At 52.0% G+C, this 17455-nt stretch overlaps 1 protein-coding gene across 1 annotated transcript in view; it reads left to right on the forward strand.

Annotated features, from left to right (window-relative positions):
* Nucleotides 1–17455, forward strand: part of Tmprss4 (transmembrane serine protease 4) — a 36289-nt gene that overhangs the window by 13566 nt on the left and 5268 nt on the right. The window contains exons 3-9 of the mRNA XM_042682719.1: nucleotides 6159–6192; nucleotides 8064–8177; nucleotides 10445–10597; nucleotides 11775–11904; nucleotides 14316–14417; nucleotides 15439–15479; nucleotides 16735–16894. Coding sequence (XP_042538653.1) covers nucleotides 6159–6192; nucleotides 8064–8177; nucleotides 10445–10597; nucleotides 11775–11904; nucleotides 14316–14417; nucleotides 15439–15479; nucleotides 16735–16894 — 734 coding nt within the window. The remainder of the gene's footprint in view (nucleotides 1–6158; nucleotides 6193–8063; nucleotides 8178–10444; nucleotides 10598–11774; nucleotides 11905–14315; nucleotides 14418–15438; nucleotides 15480–16734; nucleotides 16895–17455) is intronic.

The following is a 17455-nucleotide window of genomic DNA, read 5'->3' on the forward strand; positions in this document are numbered from 1 at the left end:
AAAAAGGTCACAAAGCAGGGAGCACAAAGCAAACACATGGATAAAAGGTGAGCAGTGGGGGCTGGGAAGGTGGCTCAGTGGTAGAGCGCTTGCCTTGCATGCCTGAGGCCCTGGGTTCGATTCCTCAGCACCACATAAGCAGAAAAAGCCAGAAGTGGAGCTATGGCTCAAGTGGTAGAGCACTAGCCTTGAGCTGAAGAGCTGAGGAACAGTGAGTGCCCAGGTCCAGAGTTCAGGCCCCATCACTGACAAAATAAAATAAAATAAACTTTAAAAAAAGGTGAGCAGTGGACTCAGTTAACTTAGCTTTTCAAGAAAGCCGAGATAAAGTTTCATCCCCAAGACTATTAAGGATAGAAAACGGATTTTTTTTTTTGGTCCATTGTGGGGCTCGAACTCAGGGATAAGGCATTGTCCTTGAGTTGTCTTTGCTCAAGGGTAGCGGTCTACCACTTTGAGCCACAGACCCACTTCTGGCTTTTTCTGAGTAGTTTATTGGAGATAAGAATGTCACGGACTTTCCTGCCAGGCCTGGCTTTGAACTGTGATCCTCAGATCTCAGCCTCCTGAGTAGCTAGGATTACAGGCTTGAGCCACCAGAACCTGGCTGATTTTTTTTTTTTTTTTGAGAGAGAGAAAAAAAAATTGTCACTGGACTGTGTCTCCAAGTCTTACCGGCCAGCGATCTGGATCACAGACAAAGGGAAGAACCTTAGAACCTTTCTCTACAAAACAGAAAATAGAGCTGTCCCTTTTGAAGGGCTGAAGCCAACCCACCCCTGCCCCACCCCCAACCCTGCTGAGGTCCCACCCAGTCCCCAACTGAGCTAGTTACCTGGACTGGCCCAGTGGGCTGCAGAAACTCACAATCCAACTTCTTCTCACATATCTCCCTTTTCTGGAAATAACCCCCCCTCCCCCGGGTCCCCACCCCGTCCTCCACAACCACTACCTGCTCCAACATTGGACTCAGAGTGTTCTCTGGCTTCATCCTACGAATTCTATATCCATCTTCAAGGACAGTGTTTATCCTTGTCCTAGCATTGGTCTCTGGCCTGCGCTCTCAGCCCTCTCTTCAGAGAGCATTTACACTGGTCACATGACGTCACGCCAAGTCCCCTAAACCGCTCTGGTCACTCTCCCGTGATGCACTCAGTCCATAGCCTCCTTCCCCATGTCAGGCCCCTTGGCCTATGAAATCACCAAAATAGCTCCATCTCTTCAACCCCCATCACATTCCCGCCAGGCCCTCTGTGAAGCTCCTCACCATTAATAATGAATATGTTTTGAGTATCTACTATGTCAAGTACTGGCCAGGTTCTAGCTCAATATTGTTATTAATTATTCAGAACAATAATGGGATCCCTGCTTCATTGGCCCCCAAAACTCTTCACTGATGGTGTGTAGCCCTCCAAGAGCCCCTCGTGGGAGGAATAAAGTGTTATTTATATTATCATTCTTATTGTTATTAGTTATTAGCACAGTTTCTGCAATTACTCTGTACCGGATCATGTGCTATATGCTCTACATACTGGGGACTCATTGAGAGGACACCTTCATGAATTGTTCTCTGTGTCTCTGTCCTCGTGTCTCTGTGTTGTGCTTTGGCTCATGTCTGTCATCGTGTCTGTCTCGCCATTTCTGTCTATGCCTTCTAGCGCTGGGCCTCTGTGTCTCCTCTCTGAATGTGTCTCTCTGAGACAGAGACTGTCTCTGTTTCTCTGTCTCCTGTCTCTCATTCATACATCAAGTCAACTCAATGGTTAAATAGTGGCAGTGCCTGTGTTCCAGGCAAGGTCACCCATGCTCTCGCTTAGCAAGTGGCGTGGCGGGGAGGAGAAACTTCATGAGGTATTCTCAGCATTGTGCAAGAGAGTAGGAAAGTGGGAGAGGAACCGCAGTTGTGCAACCACGATGTAATCATGCACGGGGAGCCCGGAAGTAACCATGCACAGGGGTCTTGGAAATAACCGTGCACAGAGATCCCGGAAGTAATCGTGCATAGAGGTCCCGGAAATAACCATGCACAGAGATCCCGGAAGTAATCATGTACAGAGGTTCTGGAACATCACAGAAGCACTTTTCATTGAATTCTGAGTTCAGAGTTCTCAGGAAAGCCACCAAGAAGCCGAGTATCGGTGGCACAAGCCTGTCATCCCAGCTACTCAGGAGGCTGAGATCTGAGGATCACGGTTCAAAGCCAGCCCAGGCAGGAAAGTCCCTGAGACTTTTATCTCCAATGAACCACTAGAAAAACCAGAAGTGGCGCTATGGCTCAAGGAGTAGAGCACTTGCTTTGAGCTGAAAAGCTGAGGGACAGCGCCCAGGCCCAGAGTTCAAGCCCCTCAACCAACCAAAAAAAAAAAGCCCCTAAGACCTTTGCCAGGAGACTGGCTGCAGCAACCAAATGGTCCACAGTGCTGGGTATCACCCACGCATCCAGAACAAGGGAGAGGCCATTCCTGCCTCTGAACAGAGCCCCAGTGCAGACCTTCCTCGAACCGGATGTGGCCTTCTCCTCAGGCTGGATAACTGGAGCAGAAGCACCATGTCCACTCATGGAACTCCTCCGTTCATAGCACAGGCCAAGGAAGGCTAAGCAACTTAGAAAAGTCCAGTAGCAGAAAGGCAGGGGAGAATGGACTTCCTCCTCTCCCTACCCCCACCCCCATCCCCATCCAGAACAAGAGAAGAGGCTGAGAGAACATGCTAGAAACCTGGGAGCCTGGCGTCAGCCCAGGACCTGTGCTCCTGCGCTTCTCCCTGTCCAGCCGCATGGCTTGAGCGGAAAGAGCAGAACCCTTGTGCCTCAGTTGCTCCACTAGTAAAAAAGGGACCATTCCTTCTCCACCTTCTCCCCAAGTCCTACCTGCTTTCCAGAGCCTTGCCCAAACACAAAAGCGCCATCTTAAATGACAGAGCTAAACAGCAGACTGGCAGAGGATAAAGGCAAGCTGACACCTCCTATCTATCGGCCCCAGGCCCCACCACAGAGACTGAGGCCGAGGTGGCCAGCTCACATTGCCAGCTGCTCAGCACCTATGTGGCTTAGAAAACAACACAAAATGGTTTCTAATGTAGCAGCTGAGGCTGAGGTTAGATGAAAGGGAAACGTGCCTCTGGAAGACAGAGTGTGAAAGGCTGCTTCCAGAATCTTCTGTGTGCCTAGCTTGGGGTGGGGGACCTGCCTGGAGAAAGGGCTGGGTGGAAGTTGGCGTGGTTGCTGAATCTGAAATCTTCCCAGATTTCCCGGCCACACTCACCCTAGTAAGTGCAGCCCCTCCCGGGGCTTCTGTGTCCCTTCCAGTCCCCTTACCTGTCATGGCTGAGGTACCAACGAGGCAGGGTCCTGTGACCCTCCTGAAAGCATCAAACCTCCTGCCCCCACTTCAGAGGGGGTGCACTGCTGCCAATGGCAGGGTGGATGAGGTGCGGGTTAGGGGGTCTGTGAGCACCCGAGAGGCCCGAACCCCACTCCTTGGAAGGACGGAGAGCAGCCTGGGGTGTCTTGGCTCAGCAGAGAAGGTTTCCCACCCCTCCCCTCCCCTGGGCTTTACCCACTGCCTTGCCACCAGCCCCAGCAACCCAGCTGACAGAGCCTCCAAGGACCTGTGTATCCCGTTGCCTAGCAACAGTGACATCTCTGGCTTTCCCTTGGAGATCATGGGAAGTCAGGCCTTGGGGCCCATAGGAGCCTGAAAACACCACCGACCAGGGCAGGGCCAGGAAAAGTCCCCCTTCTGTGCTCCTTCAACCATAGCTGATCATTCCAGTTCTACCTCTACTGACTTCTTCCAGAATAAGGCAATGCTGAGAAAAACTCTGCTGAGAAAAGGGAGCAGCAAGGCCCAGGAGCAGGCTGCTAGCCAGAGCAGGCAAAGTTGCTGGCCAGCGTTCTGCCCCTTTGGCCTCCTTGAGCAGCTGCCTCTTTGCCTCGTCAGTAGCCTGGTTACACACTGGCTTGCACTGTAAAATCATTCACTCTTTTCCTGTTTCGCCGTTTCTGAGAGTGCTCAACTCCCTGACAGGAACCTTGAGGCTCAGAGGGTTGAGAAGTCTACCCAAGGCCACACAGCAAGCTAATAGATCACTCTGTGCGGCCGCTCTACAACATAGTTAATCCTCCTGCACTTAAAAACAAGAGTTTCCTGGCATCTGAGTTCATGATCTCTGCGCTTTAAGGGAACCAGGATTGCGAGAGGTTCATTTGCCATTTTGTGGCCGAGTCAAATAGCCCAGGATTTGACTTTCTCCAGGATCTAAAATACAGCCTGGCTGTGTGTGTGTGTGTGTGTGGGGGGGGGGGGGTTAAAAGCAGAAGCTGCCCATGGAAAAGTCCAGGAACAAACAGTAGAAGAGAGAAGAAGGCAAAGAAGATCAAAAAATACCCACAAGGCCCCTTGGTTGAAAGATGTCCCCCATGGCTGTTCTTGGTTGACTTGGCAAAACCTAGAACCAAGCAGAGCAAGGGAGGGCTGGGGAGCCACTGGGGGTGGGATGGGGGTCTCCGTGTTCATTCACACCCACCCTGGGCGACAAGACTGCACTGCGGAGGACCAAAGCAGCAAAAGGACCTCACTAATGACTCTTGGCCAAATAGGTTCTAGAAACTTCAGGGACCCGAGAACAATGTTCTCTAGAGGCCAGGCTCCAAGCACTGGATCTGTTCTTGCTCTGAAGCCATAATAGTCACTTCATATAGGTGGCCCTTCTTCTCCTCTTCTGGAAAATGCAGATAACATCTGAGGGTTGTCGCAAGGGTTAAATAAGATAGCTGTGTCCCAACAGAATATGCTCAGGCGTGCCTGAGTTTTTCCCCTCCCCCCCTCTCGCTTATAAATGGCATGAGGGCATTTTCTACATCCACTGATCAGTGGACCAACATAGAGCACATTAGCCACCTCCGAGTCTAGGGATAAGCACAAAGCCCAGGGAGGTGCACCTTGGAAGCTTGCTTTGTTCCCTCTGTGTCTCTACTGGTAGCACAATTTCTGGCCCATCAGAGGGTGTGGCCAATGTTCATTGAATTAATCATAAATAAATAAACAAGACTTGCTTCACCAAACTCAATGAATGCAGGCAGGTATGTACAAGTAGACTCAAGGAAAAACAATGAGCTGACAGGCAGGGCTCACTGACCAGACACTCTTAGCCTGCTGCCTGCCATTGCCTCCTCTGCTCTCAAACACCCAAATGCACCCAGTCCACCGACAAAGCCACGGCCTTTAGCTTGCAATCACACCAGCGGCCTCCTCCTGTCTCCTGTCGCACCTCACATTCAGCCGAGCTAATCTGTGACTGAAGCTATCATCAGGCTATACTGAAATTCCATGATATGAATAGACCACAATTTCTTTGGCTACTCCATCCGTGGTTGCCAGTAAGCATTCTCCAGTGTGTCACTATTAGGAATGAAACCACAATAAACACTGTGTGCACGTTTTTTATTAGACAGAAGCATTCCTTTCATTTGGCTAAATCTTGGAGCAGAATTTCTATGTCATCAAATCATAAAATAGTCCTGTGTTTAAGACTGATAGACTTAGCAGGCATTTTGATGCCCTTTCTCCCCCCAACCACCAACAAGAGATGAAGGTTTGCTCGGTATTCTCACCAACACTTAGTATTGTCAGTCTTTTTACTTTAGCCATGCTGAGGTCTGGGTAGAACTATCTCATCAGGTGTGAATTTACATTTGCCTAATAAGTAATGGTGAATAAAATCTCAGTGGGGGTGTGGTCTAGTGGGACAGCGCTTGCCTAGCAAGTGGAAGGCCCTGAGTTCAAACCCCAGCACCACCAAAAAGATGCTCATCTTTTGGTCCTTATTAATCACTTGGGCAAAGTGTCCACTCCAGTTTTTACAGAAATATTGTTACCTATAAAACCAGATAGATTGACCAAAATAGAGAGTAAAGAATGGATCTGGAGAATTCATCAATACAAACACAACACACACACACACACACACACACACACACACCACTGAACAACCAGTCATTTCTACAATTGCTAACTAGCTGCTACCATGAGCAAATAAGTTGAACCAGGTCAAATAGGTACTTCAGTGTGGCAGGAAGGAAGGCGTGCAGACCAGAGCCCAAAGTCTGCCAGCCCTCCTCAGAGACTTCCCACTCAACTGCTCTTCCTCCATTACAGGACCTGGACAGTGACCAGCCCCTGAACAGCCATGGTAAGTATGGGCCCAGCTTCTCTTTGCCCCCTCCCCCAGCCTCTGAATCTCCATTCCCAAGTCAACCCTGCTCCCCTCCCCAGCATGGTCCTTGCCAGCTCGACCCCGCACTATGTGCTGCCACATGAACAAAATGCTATCCTGTCCCTGGGCATAGGAAGGAGAGTAATTCTAAAGACTGGCTGCTGGAGCTTTAAGATGCATCGGCTAAGAGTCCTGCCCGCCTGCTTCATACCAGGTCCTGACAGTTAGCTGGCAGCGCCACCTCCAGTCCTCACCCCCGGGCCTGGCCTCTGCCAGGTAGAGAAACACAAGCTTTCAGCTTTTCCTTATCAGCAGATTCGCTGATATCAGCATTCATTGGACACCAGACTTGGGCAAGATGCCTTTCTCTGCTTTTGAAGAACAGAGGAAAGAGCTAGGGCTAGACCCATGGCACTATTCATTCCAGGTAGAAAAAGATAAGAACTGGAAGAAAGATGGCTGGGTGTGCTTTAGGAGAAGAGAGCCAAGAACAAGTCCTTTGTTTGCTTCCAATTACAATTCTTCCGTATCCGCAATAGAGTGGGCACTGTTCTGGGTACCAGGACCTCAGCTATGTGCACAAAACACAAAGTTCTCTCTTCCTGCTGGCTTCATTTCAAGGAGGGAATGGAAAAGACAGAAAATAGAGAGAGTCACGTGTCTGTGGCTCACACTTGCAATCCTAGCTACTCAGGAGGCGGAGATCTAAGGATCTCATTCAAAGCCAGGCCAGAGGGGAAAAACAAAGAGACTCTTATTTCCAAGTACAAAAAAAGCCACAAGTGGAGGTATGGCTCAACTGCTGGAGTGCCAGCTGTGAGCAGAAAAAGCCAAGTAAGAGTGTGAGCGAGGGCCTGTGTTTGAGCTCCAATATCAGACTTAAAAATAAAAAAGACAAAACGTTAAATACAGTAGAGAAAATACACAAAATAGAGCCAATATTAGCCATGATGACTGCTTTGTGGAAAGGAAAGTGAGAAATGAGGCTGAGAAGTTTTGGGATGTTGCAATTATTATTATTATTTGTGTGTGCATGTGGGCTCTGAGTTCAATCCCCAGTAGAATCACACACACACACACACACACACACACACACACACACACACACCACAAAAGTAGTGAGGATTTTGAACTCTCCCAACACAAAGCAATGATAAATGTCTATGTGCATCATTGTCTATGTGGACTGAAATGTCCCACAGTTCCCATAATACATACATAATACATTACAAAGTGCTGTTTAAAAACAAAAGTATATATTCTTTTAAAATTAAAGGTTAAGGGGCTGGGAAAGTGGCTCAGTGGTAGAGCGCTTGCCTTGCATGCCTGAGGCCCTGGGTTCGATTCCTCAGCACCACATAAGCAAAAAGAAAAAAGCTGGAAGTGGCACTGTGGCTCAAGTGGTAGAGCGCTAGCCTTGAGCTGAAGAGCTGAGGGACAGCGCCCAGGCCCAGAGTTCAGGCCCCACGACCGGACCCCCCCCCAAAAAAAAATTCAAGGTTAAGTCAGGAAGTTGAGAAAAGGATTAACAAATTGGTGTGAACCGAAGAATTTTCCCTGTGGCTTGGGCCTCATGTATGTCAAGCACCAGACAGGACACAGGAAGAATGTCCTAGAACCCCCTAGGGCAAGACTAGCCAAGGTGGCACTCGTGAAAGATGGCTGGACCTGGTGAAGCAGAGGAGATGAAGTGGCTACACGCTGCGGCTGCTGCTTGGCCCACCTTGCAGGAACAGCCCCCCAACATTAGCCAAAACTGTCAGTAGGACATCTGGAGCCTAGCCAGGGAGGGGAGCGCCCAGACCCTGACCTCAGGCTCTTCCCCTCCACTGCAAACCCCCTTACAGATGCCACCCCACCGCACAAGCCCCGCACCCGCCTGGAGACCTTCAAAAGGGTGGGGGTCCCAGTCCTCGCGGCGCTGCTGAGCCTGGTAACCATCATCACCGTGGCCATCCTCAGTAAGTGACAGCCCCTACCCAGCTTTCACCCCAGCGGTGACAGTCTCCTCCTTGGATCTCCGTGAGTGACAGCCCCACCCCCGCCATCCCACAGGAACAGGCAGGGGGTGCGCATACGTTTTGAGAGGAGGGGAAAGAAGTGTAGGCACCCCTGTTCTGAAGGGGGGCCTCTGAGAGGGGAGCGTGGGGGAGAAGGTGAACGCAGCCTCCATCTCCCCCAAATGGCTTCCGTCCCAGATGGCGTCTACATACATGGCACCAACCCACGCAGGCAATGGCAAGGGTGCCCACTCCCCGCCTCCTCCTCCCTCCTTCTGCAGAGCGACAGCTGAGGGTTGGCTGCAAGGACGGGGTGCACCAGGGCTGGCTGCCACGCAGGTGGCACCCCCGCCCCACCTCAGCCTGAGGTCGCGGCCCACTCCGTGACAAGGAAGAGTAAACTGAATTTGCAGTGATTCCCACAGCCCTCTTCCTCTCCACACCTAGGACTGAGGCCTTGCGGCCTCAGCCTGCCATGACACAGAAGGGGACTGGCTGCCATTGCACAGTGCTTCCATTCACGAGGGTGCCTGGGGCCCTAATTCAGAATCGGAGCCTCTAGGAGGGGGATCCTGGCTCTGCCTGCTCTTTCCAAGCATTGTGAGCATGAGTGAACTAGTGTGGGGGGAAAAAAAAGACCTAGATAAAAACAAAGTTGTTCAAAAGTAGGCAACCGTCATGCAAGCAATATGACCATGGATTTGCATGCATTTGCCAATCTGTGCAGCCTCGAGATGGCTGGCCTCTAGGGAGCCTATATTTGCACCAGCAGCTGTGGGAGGCTCAAGTCTAGGACCAGTTGGCTCCGCTACTTCAAAGCCTATGGTGAATGAAGCCATCCTGGGAACAACACAATTGGTTACATCATGAGCCAGGAAGCAAAAGAGAGGAAGAAGCCAGGATCCCACAATCCCCTTCACAAGACTATGTTCCCCTCCCCCCCCCCTGCCAGTGACCTAACTTCCTCCCACTAGGCCTCACCCACTAAAGGTTTCATTCACTCCCAGTAATAGCACAGGCTAGCACCAGACTTTCACACACGGGATCTGGGGAACCATTCCATATCCAACGCATAGCAGTGGGCCAGGCGACTTCAACCCTCTGGCTTCTGGAGATCTTGACTGGTGACCCTGTCACCGTCTCCTATCTTTGTCTCAGATAGTGAAGGTGACCCTGCTCGACCCTGGCTCCTCACAACTTGGAAAGTCTAGGAAACACCTGCCTTCCCTCTCTTCTCTTGCTCCACTCCAGCCAGGGCATCCACGCCAGCCGGCCACCCCATGGGCTTCTTCTGGGAGGTGGATAGATACCAATTGCACCACCTGCACACGGGGAACCATTGGGACAGAAACCCATCTTTTCCACCTCATTTCCCTATTGGTGATGGAAGCCATGAGTCTCCAAAGCTTGCTGCCATGAACCATGAGGAACAATGCAGAAAGCTCTAGAACAGTGACCAGTGGGAACCATCACAGACTCCACACCACTGCTTTTAGGCATGCTGATGGCGACAGTGACTTAGGAAAGAGGGCTTTTCCTCTGCCAGGCATATTTGGATGTGAGTTTTCACCAAAAAAAACTTCTTGAACTACCTGTTCATCGAGGGGCTAGGAAGACTAAAGACATTCACATTGGCCCAGGACAGCAAAAGCATCAGAAATTGAAGGTTACTCCACAGAGTCCTGAGCTACAGGCACGCGCGCACACACACACACACACACACACACACACACACACACTCTCTCTCTCTCTCTCTCTCTCTCTCTCTCTCTCTCTCTCTCTCCCCAAAACTAGAAACATACCTCTTTGCCTTCAATCTCAGATCAAATCACCAACCTCTAGAAGTAAACTCCATCATTATAAGACACTGTGAGGTAGATAACATCACCCCATGGCACAAAGAAAACTGAGGCCTAGCAGGAACTAGTGAGTGGTGGAAAGTTATTCAGGAAGCATCAGAGCTAGGATTCAGAACCAGATCTTGGGACCCAGGTCCCCATTCTGTCTCTCTGCGCGGGCCCCGTGCTGGTGTTTGGGGGGCAGAAGGCTGGCAGGGTCTGCTCCTCAGTTCTCCATGCCTCTGCCATCTTCTCTGCATGGGGCCAGCTGCTACAGCTAAGACGCTGAGGCCTGGGACTGGGCTGATCACCTGGGCTCCTCTGAGTGGCTCAGCTCTGCCCCAGGCCTGACCCTGGCCCGCCCCGCCCCGCCCTGCCCCTGCCTTCCAGTTAAGGTGATTCTGAATAAATACTACTTCATCTGCCAACACCCCCTGACCTTCGTCCCGAGGACGCAGGTGTGTGATGGGCAGCCCGACTGCACCTCGGGAGAGGACGAGGCAGACTGTGTCAAGGACTTCCCTGAGAGACCCACGGTGGCAGGTGAGTCCAGGGGTTGAAGGAGCAGAGAGGCAAGCACCGCCGGACACCATCCGCCCATGGCGCTCACAGCGGGCATCTGCCCACCTCCTTCTCAGTGTCCATCCCAGACAAATAAGGGTTAGGACAGCGGGACCACAACACGTGCACCTGCTCCACACGGGCACACGCTCGGGGACACCGAAGGACAGAGGTGGGCCCCTGGGACAGGAAGTCCCAACGGAGCCTGCCTAACCCTGCTTGGTTTCAAGAAGGAGAGCGAGACCTTGGAGAGGTCCTCCTTCCTCTGAAAACTCTTGGTTCAAAGGTTCTGGAAAAGTTCACTTAGCCAGTCCATGGCCCTGCCGGTCGGTGGCAGCGATGGTGCTCTGCTGTGCAACCTCCGAGGAAGGCAGATGCTCTGAGCATAGACACCACCTTCTCTCCTGGACTAGACTCTTGTAGCTTGATACTTCATACTTGAGCTCTGAAGAGAAAGGGGGCTCACAGTGGGTGATGGGGCTGAACGGAGTGCCTTCCTGTGTATCTGGTCTTTATTGATTAAAGCCCAATACCACTGGGCGCTGCCGTCTTAATGCTACTCCTCACGCCTCCTCCCACTCTGATCTTACATGGAGAAACACCTCGATCCCTGGGTGAGAAGTTTCTCCACTCTGGGCAAGCCAGGTGAACCATAGGTGGAGGGACTGACCAGGTAATAGATACTCATAGAAGCCAAAAGTGGTGCCAGGTCAACAGGTCAAATGGAGACACTTGCCCAACTGAGCCACCATTTAAAAAGAGGTCTGGCCAGTTGCCAGGGGCTCACGCCTGTCATCCTTGCTTCTCAGGAGGCTGAGATCTGAGGATCATGGTTTAAAGCCAGCCTGGGCAGAAAAGTCGGTGAGACTCTTATCTTCAATTAACTATCAGGAAACCAGAAGTGATGCTGTGGCTCAAGGGGTAGAGCGCATGCTCTGAGCAGGAAAGCTCAGGGACAGCTCCCGAGCCCTGAGTTCAACCCCCACTACAGACAAAATAAAAAGAGGCTCAAACAGACCAAGTCAAACGCAGGAACTTCTCTTGACGTTCAAAGCATCAGGGCCCCAGTTCTGGGTTGAGGGAATCTGGGTTCCTTAGTTCTTAAGGGCTGGGCCAGAGGGGTGCTACCCTCCTGCTGACTGCCCTCCTCCCCTCCCAGTCCGCCTCTCCAAGGACCGATCGACTCTACAAGTACTGGACCCGGTCACAGGGAACTGGGCCTCTGCCTGTTTTGACAACTTCACAGAAGCCCTGGCCAAGACAGCCTGTGGACAGATGGGCTATCACAGGTACCCAACCAAGCCTCTGGAGGCCAGCATCCCCCCCTCCCCCCAGCCCCGCTGTCTCTTCCTTTTTCTTTCCTTCCTCTTTGCTCCCCTTCCTCCCCATCACTTGTATTTGCAAGCAATGTGAAATTAAATCTTCTAACCCAGCTTCCTGAAGAGTTAACTGCAAGCAGGGCACAATGGCTTACGTCATAACCTCAGCTTCTTGGAAGGAAGGCAGAAATTGGGATACGCGAGTTTGAGGCCAGTCCGAGTACATGGAGGCTCCATCTCAATCAATAAACCACAGGCAGTGGTATTCACCTATCATCTTAGCTCCATAGGGATCATGGGCAGCTCTGAGGCCAGCCCTGGGCAAAAATATTAGCCCTTACTTGAAAAAATAACTAAAGTAAAAAGATCTGGGGGCATGGCTCAAGTGGTAGAGCACCTGCCTAGTAAGTGCTAGGCCCTGAGTTCAAAAGAAACCAAGAGTTAATTGGGGGAAACAATGTCAACCTCATCTAGGGGTGTAAGGATGTGCACCAGCACCTATACCACACACACACACACACACACACACACACACACACACAATTCCAGCCCTGGCCAGACCAGACTTGCAGCAGCCGGATTTACTTACTCCACATCCCATTGGTTGAAACTGGTAGAGATGAGCCTGACTTCATCCAAGCCTAGCATCTTCAAGCCCAGCTCTCAGCAAATTGCAAATGCAGTTCCAAATCTGGAGTGGGTGGAAGACTATATAATTATAAGAGGGGTAATTAGCATGATCTGTATTTATATTCATTTGATCTTGGCAGAAAACCAAAGGCGCAGTTATTATTACCTCTCTGTTATAAGTAGGCTCAGAGAAAGTTCCTAAGTTACTAAGGTAGAAAGAAGCCAGAAGGTAGAGGGCTAGGAGGAAAGCCTAGCCCGGGCTTAGAGCCCTGGCCCCTGTCTTGGTCCCTTGGGTAATTCTAATATAGGGCTTTATCTATAAAGGAGGTGGAGTGAGCAAACAGAGAACCTATCTGGAGAAAGTGGGAAAGAACCTGTGATTTCTCTCCCTGGTGGGCCCCAAACTCCTTCAGGAGTCAGAGAAACTGAGCCCAGTGCAGAGGCAGAAATGAGCAGCACCAGGCAGACATCACTAGCCAAACACAGAACCCTCCCACGTGGATCCCTTAACAGCCTCAAAGATCTGCCCCAGGCAGCCATCACAAATTGAGCTGCTCTAGGCTCCTCCTGATGACAAGGTTTCCGCTGCTCTTCACCCTCAGGGAGAGGGGAGAGCCTTCTGGAAAGGACCCCAGCAAATGGAGCAGAAGGGCATCTCAACACATGCTGCCCTGCCCTCTTGCTGCCCCAGCCCTGCCAGACTCCAGCCAGCCCCTCCTCCCACTGCAGTCCAGCAACTGCAGCCTCAGCTCTGCCCAGCGCTGCTCAGCAGCTGATGCTCGGATATGAACCAGGTGCCTCCTATAATCCACCCCTGCGAGATCACAGAGGCCCTGAACCCTCCCCCCCCCCCCAGCTCCTTGTATTCAGCAGAAACAAAGTTCATTAGAATTATTCAAAACGCTAATTGGTTAGCATGGGTGAGCAGCGGTTAGCTTACCTGGGAATGTCCGTTTCCCTGCACTGTCCCTCCTCTGGGACGGATTTCTCTGCTCAGATTTCCCTTTCTCTCCTCCTCCTGGATTGTCGGCCCTTTTCGCCCCAGGACTCCAGGCATAGATGATCCCCAAGGGGGGGGGCACCCCAGGGACTGTCTGGTCCAGGCATGAATTAGGAGGCAAAAATGGAGGTGCACAGGCACACCTTGTTCCTGAAAAATGAGGTGAGGAAGAAAAGAACAAGCTGGAAAAGGAAGAGCCATGGAGACTGGAGTAGTCAGGGAGGGCTTCCCCGAGGAAGGAAGACAACCCCTGGGTTTGAAGGAAACTACACACCATTGACAAAAAGGAAAGAGGAAAGTGGCCCACGTTAGGAGCACCAAGCTGTCTGCAGGCCCAGTCCCGCCCTCTCTCCCAGGGGGCCACTGTCAAAACCAGGCCGGCTGCCTCTCTTGCAGAACTGGTTATCCACATTCAAGTCTTTCTCCCAGGCGCTTCTGTCCCTCCTTCCCCACGATGAAAGCAGAAGGGACTTCTGGGACATCTGAAACAAGAACAGAGCAGGATGACAGCAAAGAGGATCTTGATTTCTCCAGAACTCCGAGTTCTAGAATAGTGGCTTTGTGCCCAGTGCTAAGTCCTAGACTGCCAAGGAAATGTCCTGTATCCTATTGCAAAACAGGCACCGCCCGCTGACCCAGACGCCCTCTGCTCCCTACCTCCCCTCTCCCCACCTTCTCAGCCGAAATGGGGGTTGCCCCGGCCATCTGGTCCCAGTCTCCACCCCAGCTCCCCGTTCTCTCTCCACTGCAGCCAACCGACTTTCAGAGCAGTGGAGATCATGCCAGACCAGAACCTGATTGTTCTTCAGGTTACAGAAAAAAACCAGGAGCTTCAGGCTCAGAACTCAAGTGGGTAAGTGAGAGGACATCGTCTACCTGGGGGCTTCTGGGAGCTGACCAATGCAAGGGGAATACAAGCTAGCCAACAGGAAGAACTAGCCAGACTTGAACTCAGGGCTGTCCCTTAAATTTTTTAGCTCAAAGCCAGTGCTCTACCACTTGAACTACAGCTCCACTTATAGTGTGTGTGTGTGTTTGTGTGTGTGTGTGTGTGTGTGTGTGTGTGTGTTTAATTGCAAATAGGAGTCTCATGGACTGAATTCAAACCATGATCCTCAGATCTCAGCCTTCCTCCTGAATAGCTGACATTACAGGCATGAGCCATCAACACCTGGCAAGTTCCACTCTTTTCCTTAATACAAGGGCCAGCCGGTGTGCCCTCCTACCCAAAGGCAGGCAGATGAATAACCCGAGCTTTCTGCCAACTTGCAGAGCAAAGCCAAGTGTGTTTATGCTACTCCTTTAGATTCCCATTGGGCAAAACTCTCAAAGTTGCTTTGTCCTTCACCACGCGTACCCAGGTGGTCCAGGCGTAGCTAGGACCGCCTACTTCCCATTCCCCAGAGACACAAACTCCTGCATCAGAGCAGGGCAGCTAAAGGAAATCTATCTCTCACTGCAGCAAAGAGGCTGGGTGACGCTGGCTTCTTAGCATTCAGAGATGCGGCCGAGGGCGGCCTACTCAATGCAGTAAATTTTGGAAGAGACAGGGCTGATGGGAGAATGATTGTTTGCCTAAAACCCCAGCAAAATCTGTCTTTGAATTTGGAAAGGCCACAGTGTTAGAAGACTCTGCTTTGACCGCTGTTCTCTTCCTTCTCCAGCTATGGGAAGGGCTTTGAAATGGGCAGGAACTAGCCCACTGTAGGTGCTCAATAATGGGGCTGAATCAGCTCAAACTGCACCAAATGTTAGCACCGTCTCTACATAGGCCTTCTTGTGCAGACTTGACTTAGCAGTGCCAGAAGGCTTCAGCTGCTGCCTCCCAGCCAAGGGAGAAGCAGAACCTACGGGGCCCTGGATTTCTCTTCCAGACCCTGTGTCTCAGGCTCCCTGGTTTCTCTGCAATGCCTGGGTGAGTACACTTTCTTTCTGAGGGTTTGGGGCATGGGCCAGCCCTAAGCAGGAACTCTAAGCTTCACTCTCTTTTGGCCCTTGGACTTGTAGGTCATTATCCTTTCTGTGGTTGATATTACGAACTTCCTTCTACCATCCGTTCACAGCCCATTGACATATTTGTTTTTATTACTATAACGAGATACCAAGGGCAAGTTAACTTTATAAAGAAAAGAGGTTGAGGTAGCTCAGTTAGCAGGCTGAAGGTTCAAGATCAGGCGGCTCTATGGATTTGGACTCTGGTGAGCGCCTAATGGAGGATGGTGAACAGTAGCAGAGGCAGGAGCAAGAGTGAAAGATCACAGGACGAAGCGGAAGCCAGAGCAGAAGCAGCGAGGAGCCTTGAAACCGCTCACCATCACAAGGCCCCTTATCCCACAAGGGCCTGGGAAGCCCCTCAGCAACCTAAGGGCCACCAGCTCCCCCCCCCCCCCCCCCGCTGGGGCGTTCTCAAGCTCCCACACACAACCCTTTGAGGGACACAGTCCAACAATACACAGATCATTCCAGAAGCCACATGCAGGTCAGCTAAACAGACAACAGGAGGCCACCGGAAGTGGTTGTGACTTTGAGTGGCACGAAGGAAGAAGGGTTTGGAATCGGATGGTGTTCGGAAGGCCCCTCCTTGGCCCAGAGCTGGGCAGGTGGGAGAGGGTGGCAGCCTCTCCCCTGGGAAAGACTCTGGGGGAGAGTAGGGGGTGGTGCCCAAAGAACTGAAGTGGAATTGGAGGTATTAAAGAAGAGTTCAAGGGTCAAATGTAAAAACCAGGTCAAGGGAAAACAAGATGGCCAGTCAGGAGCCTCCCTGAGCAGGTAAAAGTAACTTGGGGTGGGGAGATCCAGCTTCTAGAACTTTCTTCCCACTTCCGGGTGCCCAAGTGGCTTGTGGGCCCCTGTTTGCTGTCGCTCAGTGGGAGCAGCTGGGGACACTTCCCCGGGGGCAGGGCTGTGGTAATCCTGCATCCCTATTTGGTCAGCAGGTCATAAATTCCTAGCACCATAGACACCGCTTGCTTGAAATCCTAAACACGCCCAATGCCAAAACCAGACAGTGTGCTCTCCCCAGAAATCATTCAGAATAGGCCAGGGCCTCTCCACTGGGCCCACACCAGGCCTAATGACCTTGCTGAGGGCAGACATTGGGCTCTAGGAGAGGACAGCCCCTCTTCCCAGAGCCTTACTTCCCGATCCTCCCTTCCTGCTTTGGAGTCCAGCCTGTGGGAAGAGTCTGAAGAGTCCCAGGGTGGTCGGTGGGGAGGAGGCCTCTGTGGAATCGTGGCCTTGGCAGGTGAGCGTCCAGTACAATCAGCAGCATGTCTGTGGTGGGAGCATCCTCGACCCCCTCTGGATCCTCACAGCGGCCCACTGCTTCAGGTAGGAGCCAGCTGCCGGGGGGGGGGGGGGGGACGGGGCAGGGGGGAGGGCGGACAGAGGCTGAGGAGGGGCAGGGTTTCCCATGCCAGCCCCTGCCAGCCCACCACTGCCAGGATGAGACACTTAGTCCTTATGGCCGAGGTAGACATTGCGGGGGGGAGGGGGGGGGAGGGACGGGGGAGGGGGTTCGGTCTGAGCCGCAGGTGCTGGTCACCAAGTTTGACCTCCCAGCATTCCCACCCATCTTCATCTCATTCACTCCACAAACACTTTTCCTACTTGCTTGGGGTTCCCAGAACTCCTCCCTCCCTCCCAGCCTGTCTTCCGGGAAATGGCCCCAGGGTCCCGACTTCCCACTGCTCCCTTATTCCTTACAGAAATTGAACCAGGTAGAGAGAGGGTCCTTTTCAGTCCAGCAGATCCACGCCTGGTCATGTCACTGAGAAGAGCTGGCTGCAGACCCTCTCCACTGTCATTCATTCATTCATTCACGTGCCTTCCAATGAGCAAGAGCAAAGCTGCGCCCAGATTCTACAGCTGAGTGCTCTGCCAGCCCACCCC

Source organism: Dipodomys spectabilis, unplaced genomic scaffold (assembly GCF_019054845.1).
Source record: "Dipodomys spectabilis isolate Male_0828 unplaced genomic scaffold, ASM1905484v1 ptg000076l, whole genome shotgun sequence".
NCBI lineage: Eukaryota > Metazoa > Chordata > Mammalia > Rodentia > Heteromyidae > Dipodomys > Dipodomys spectabilis.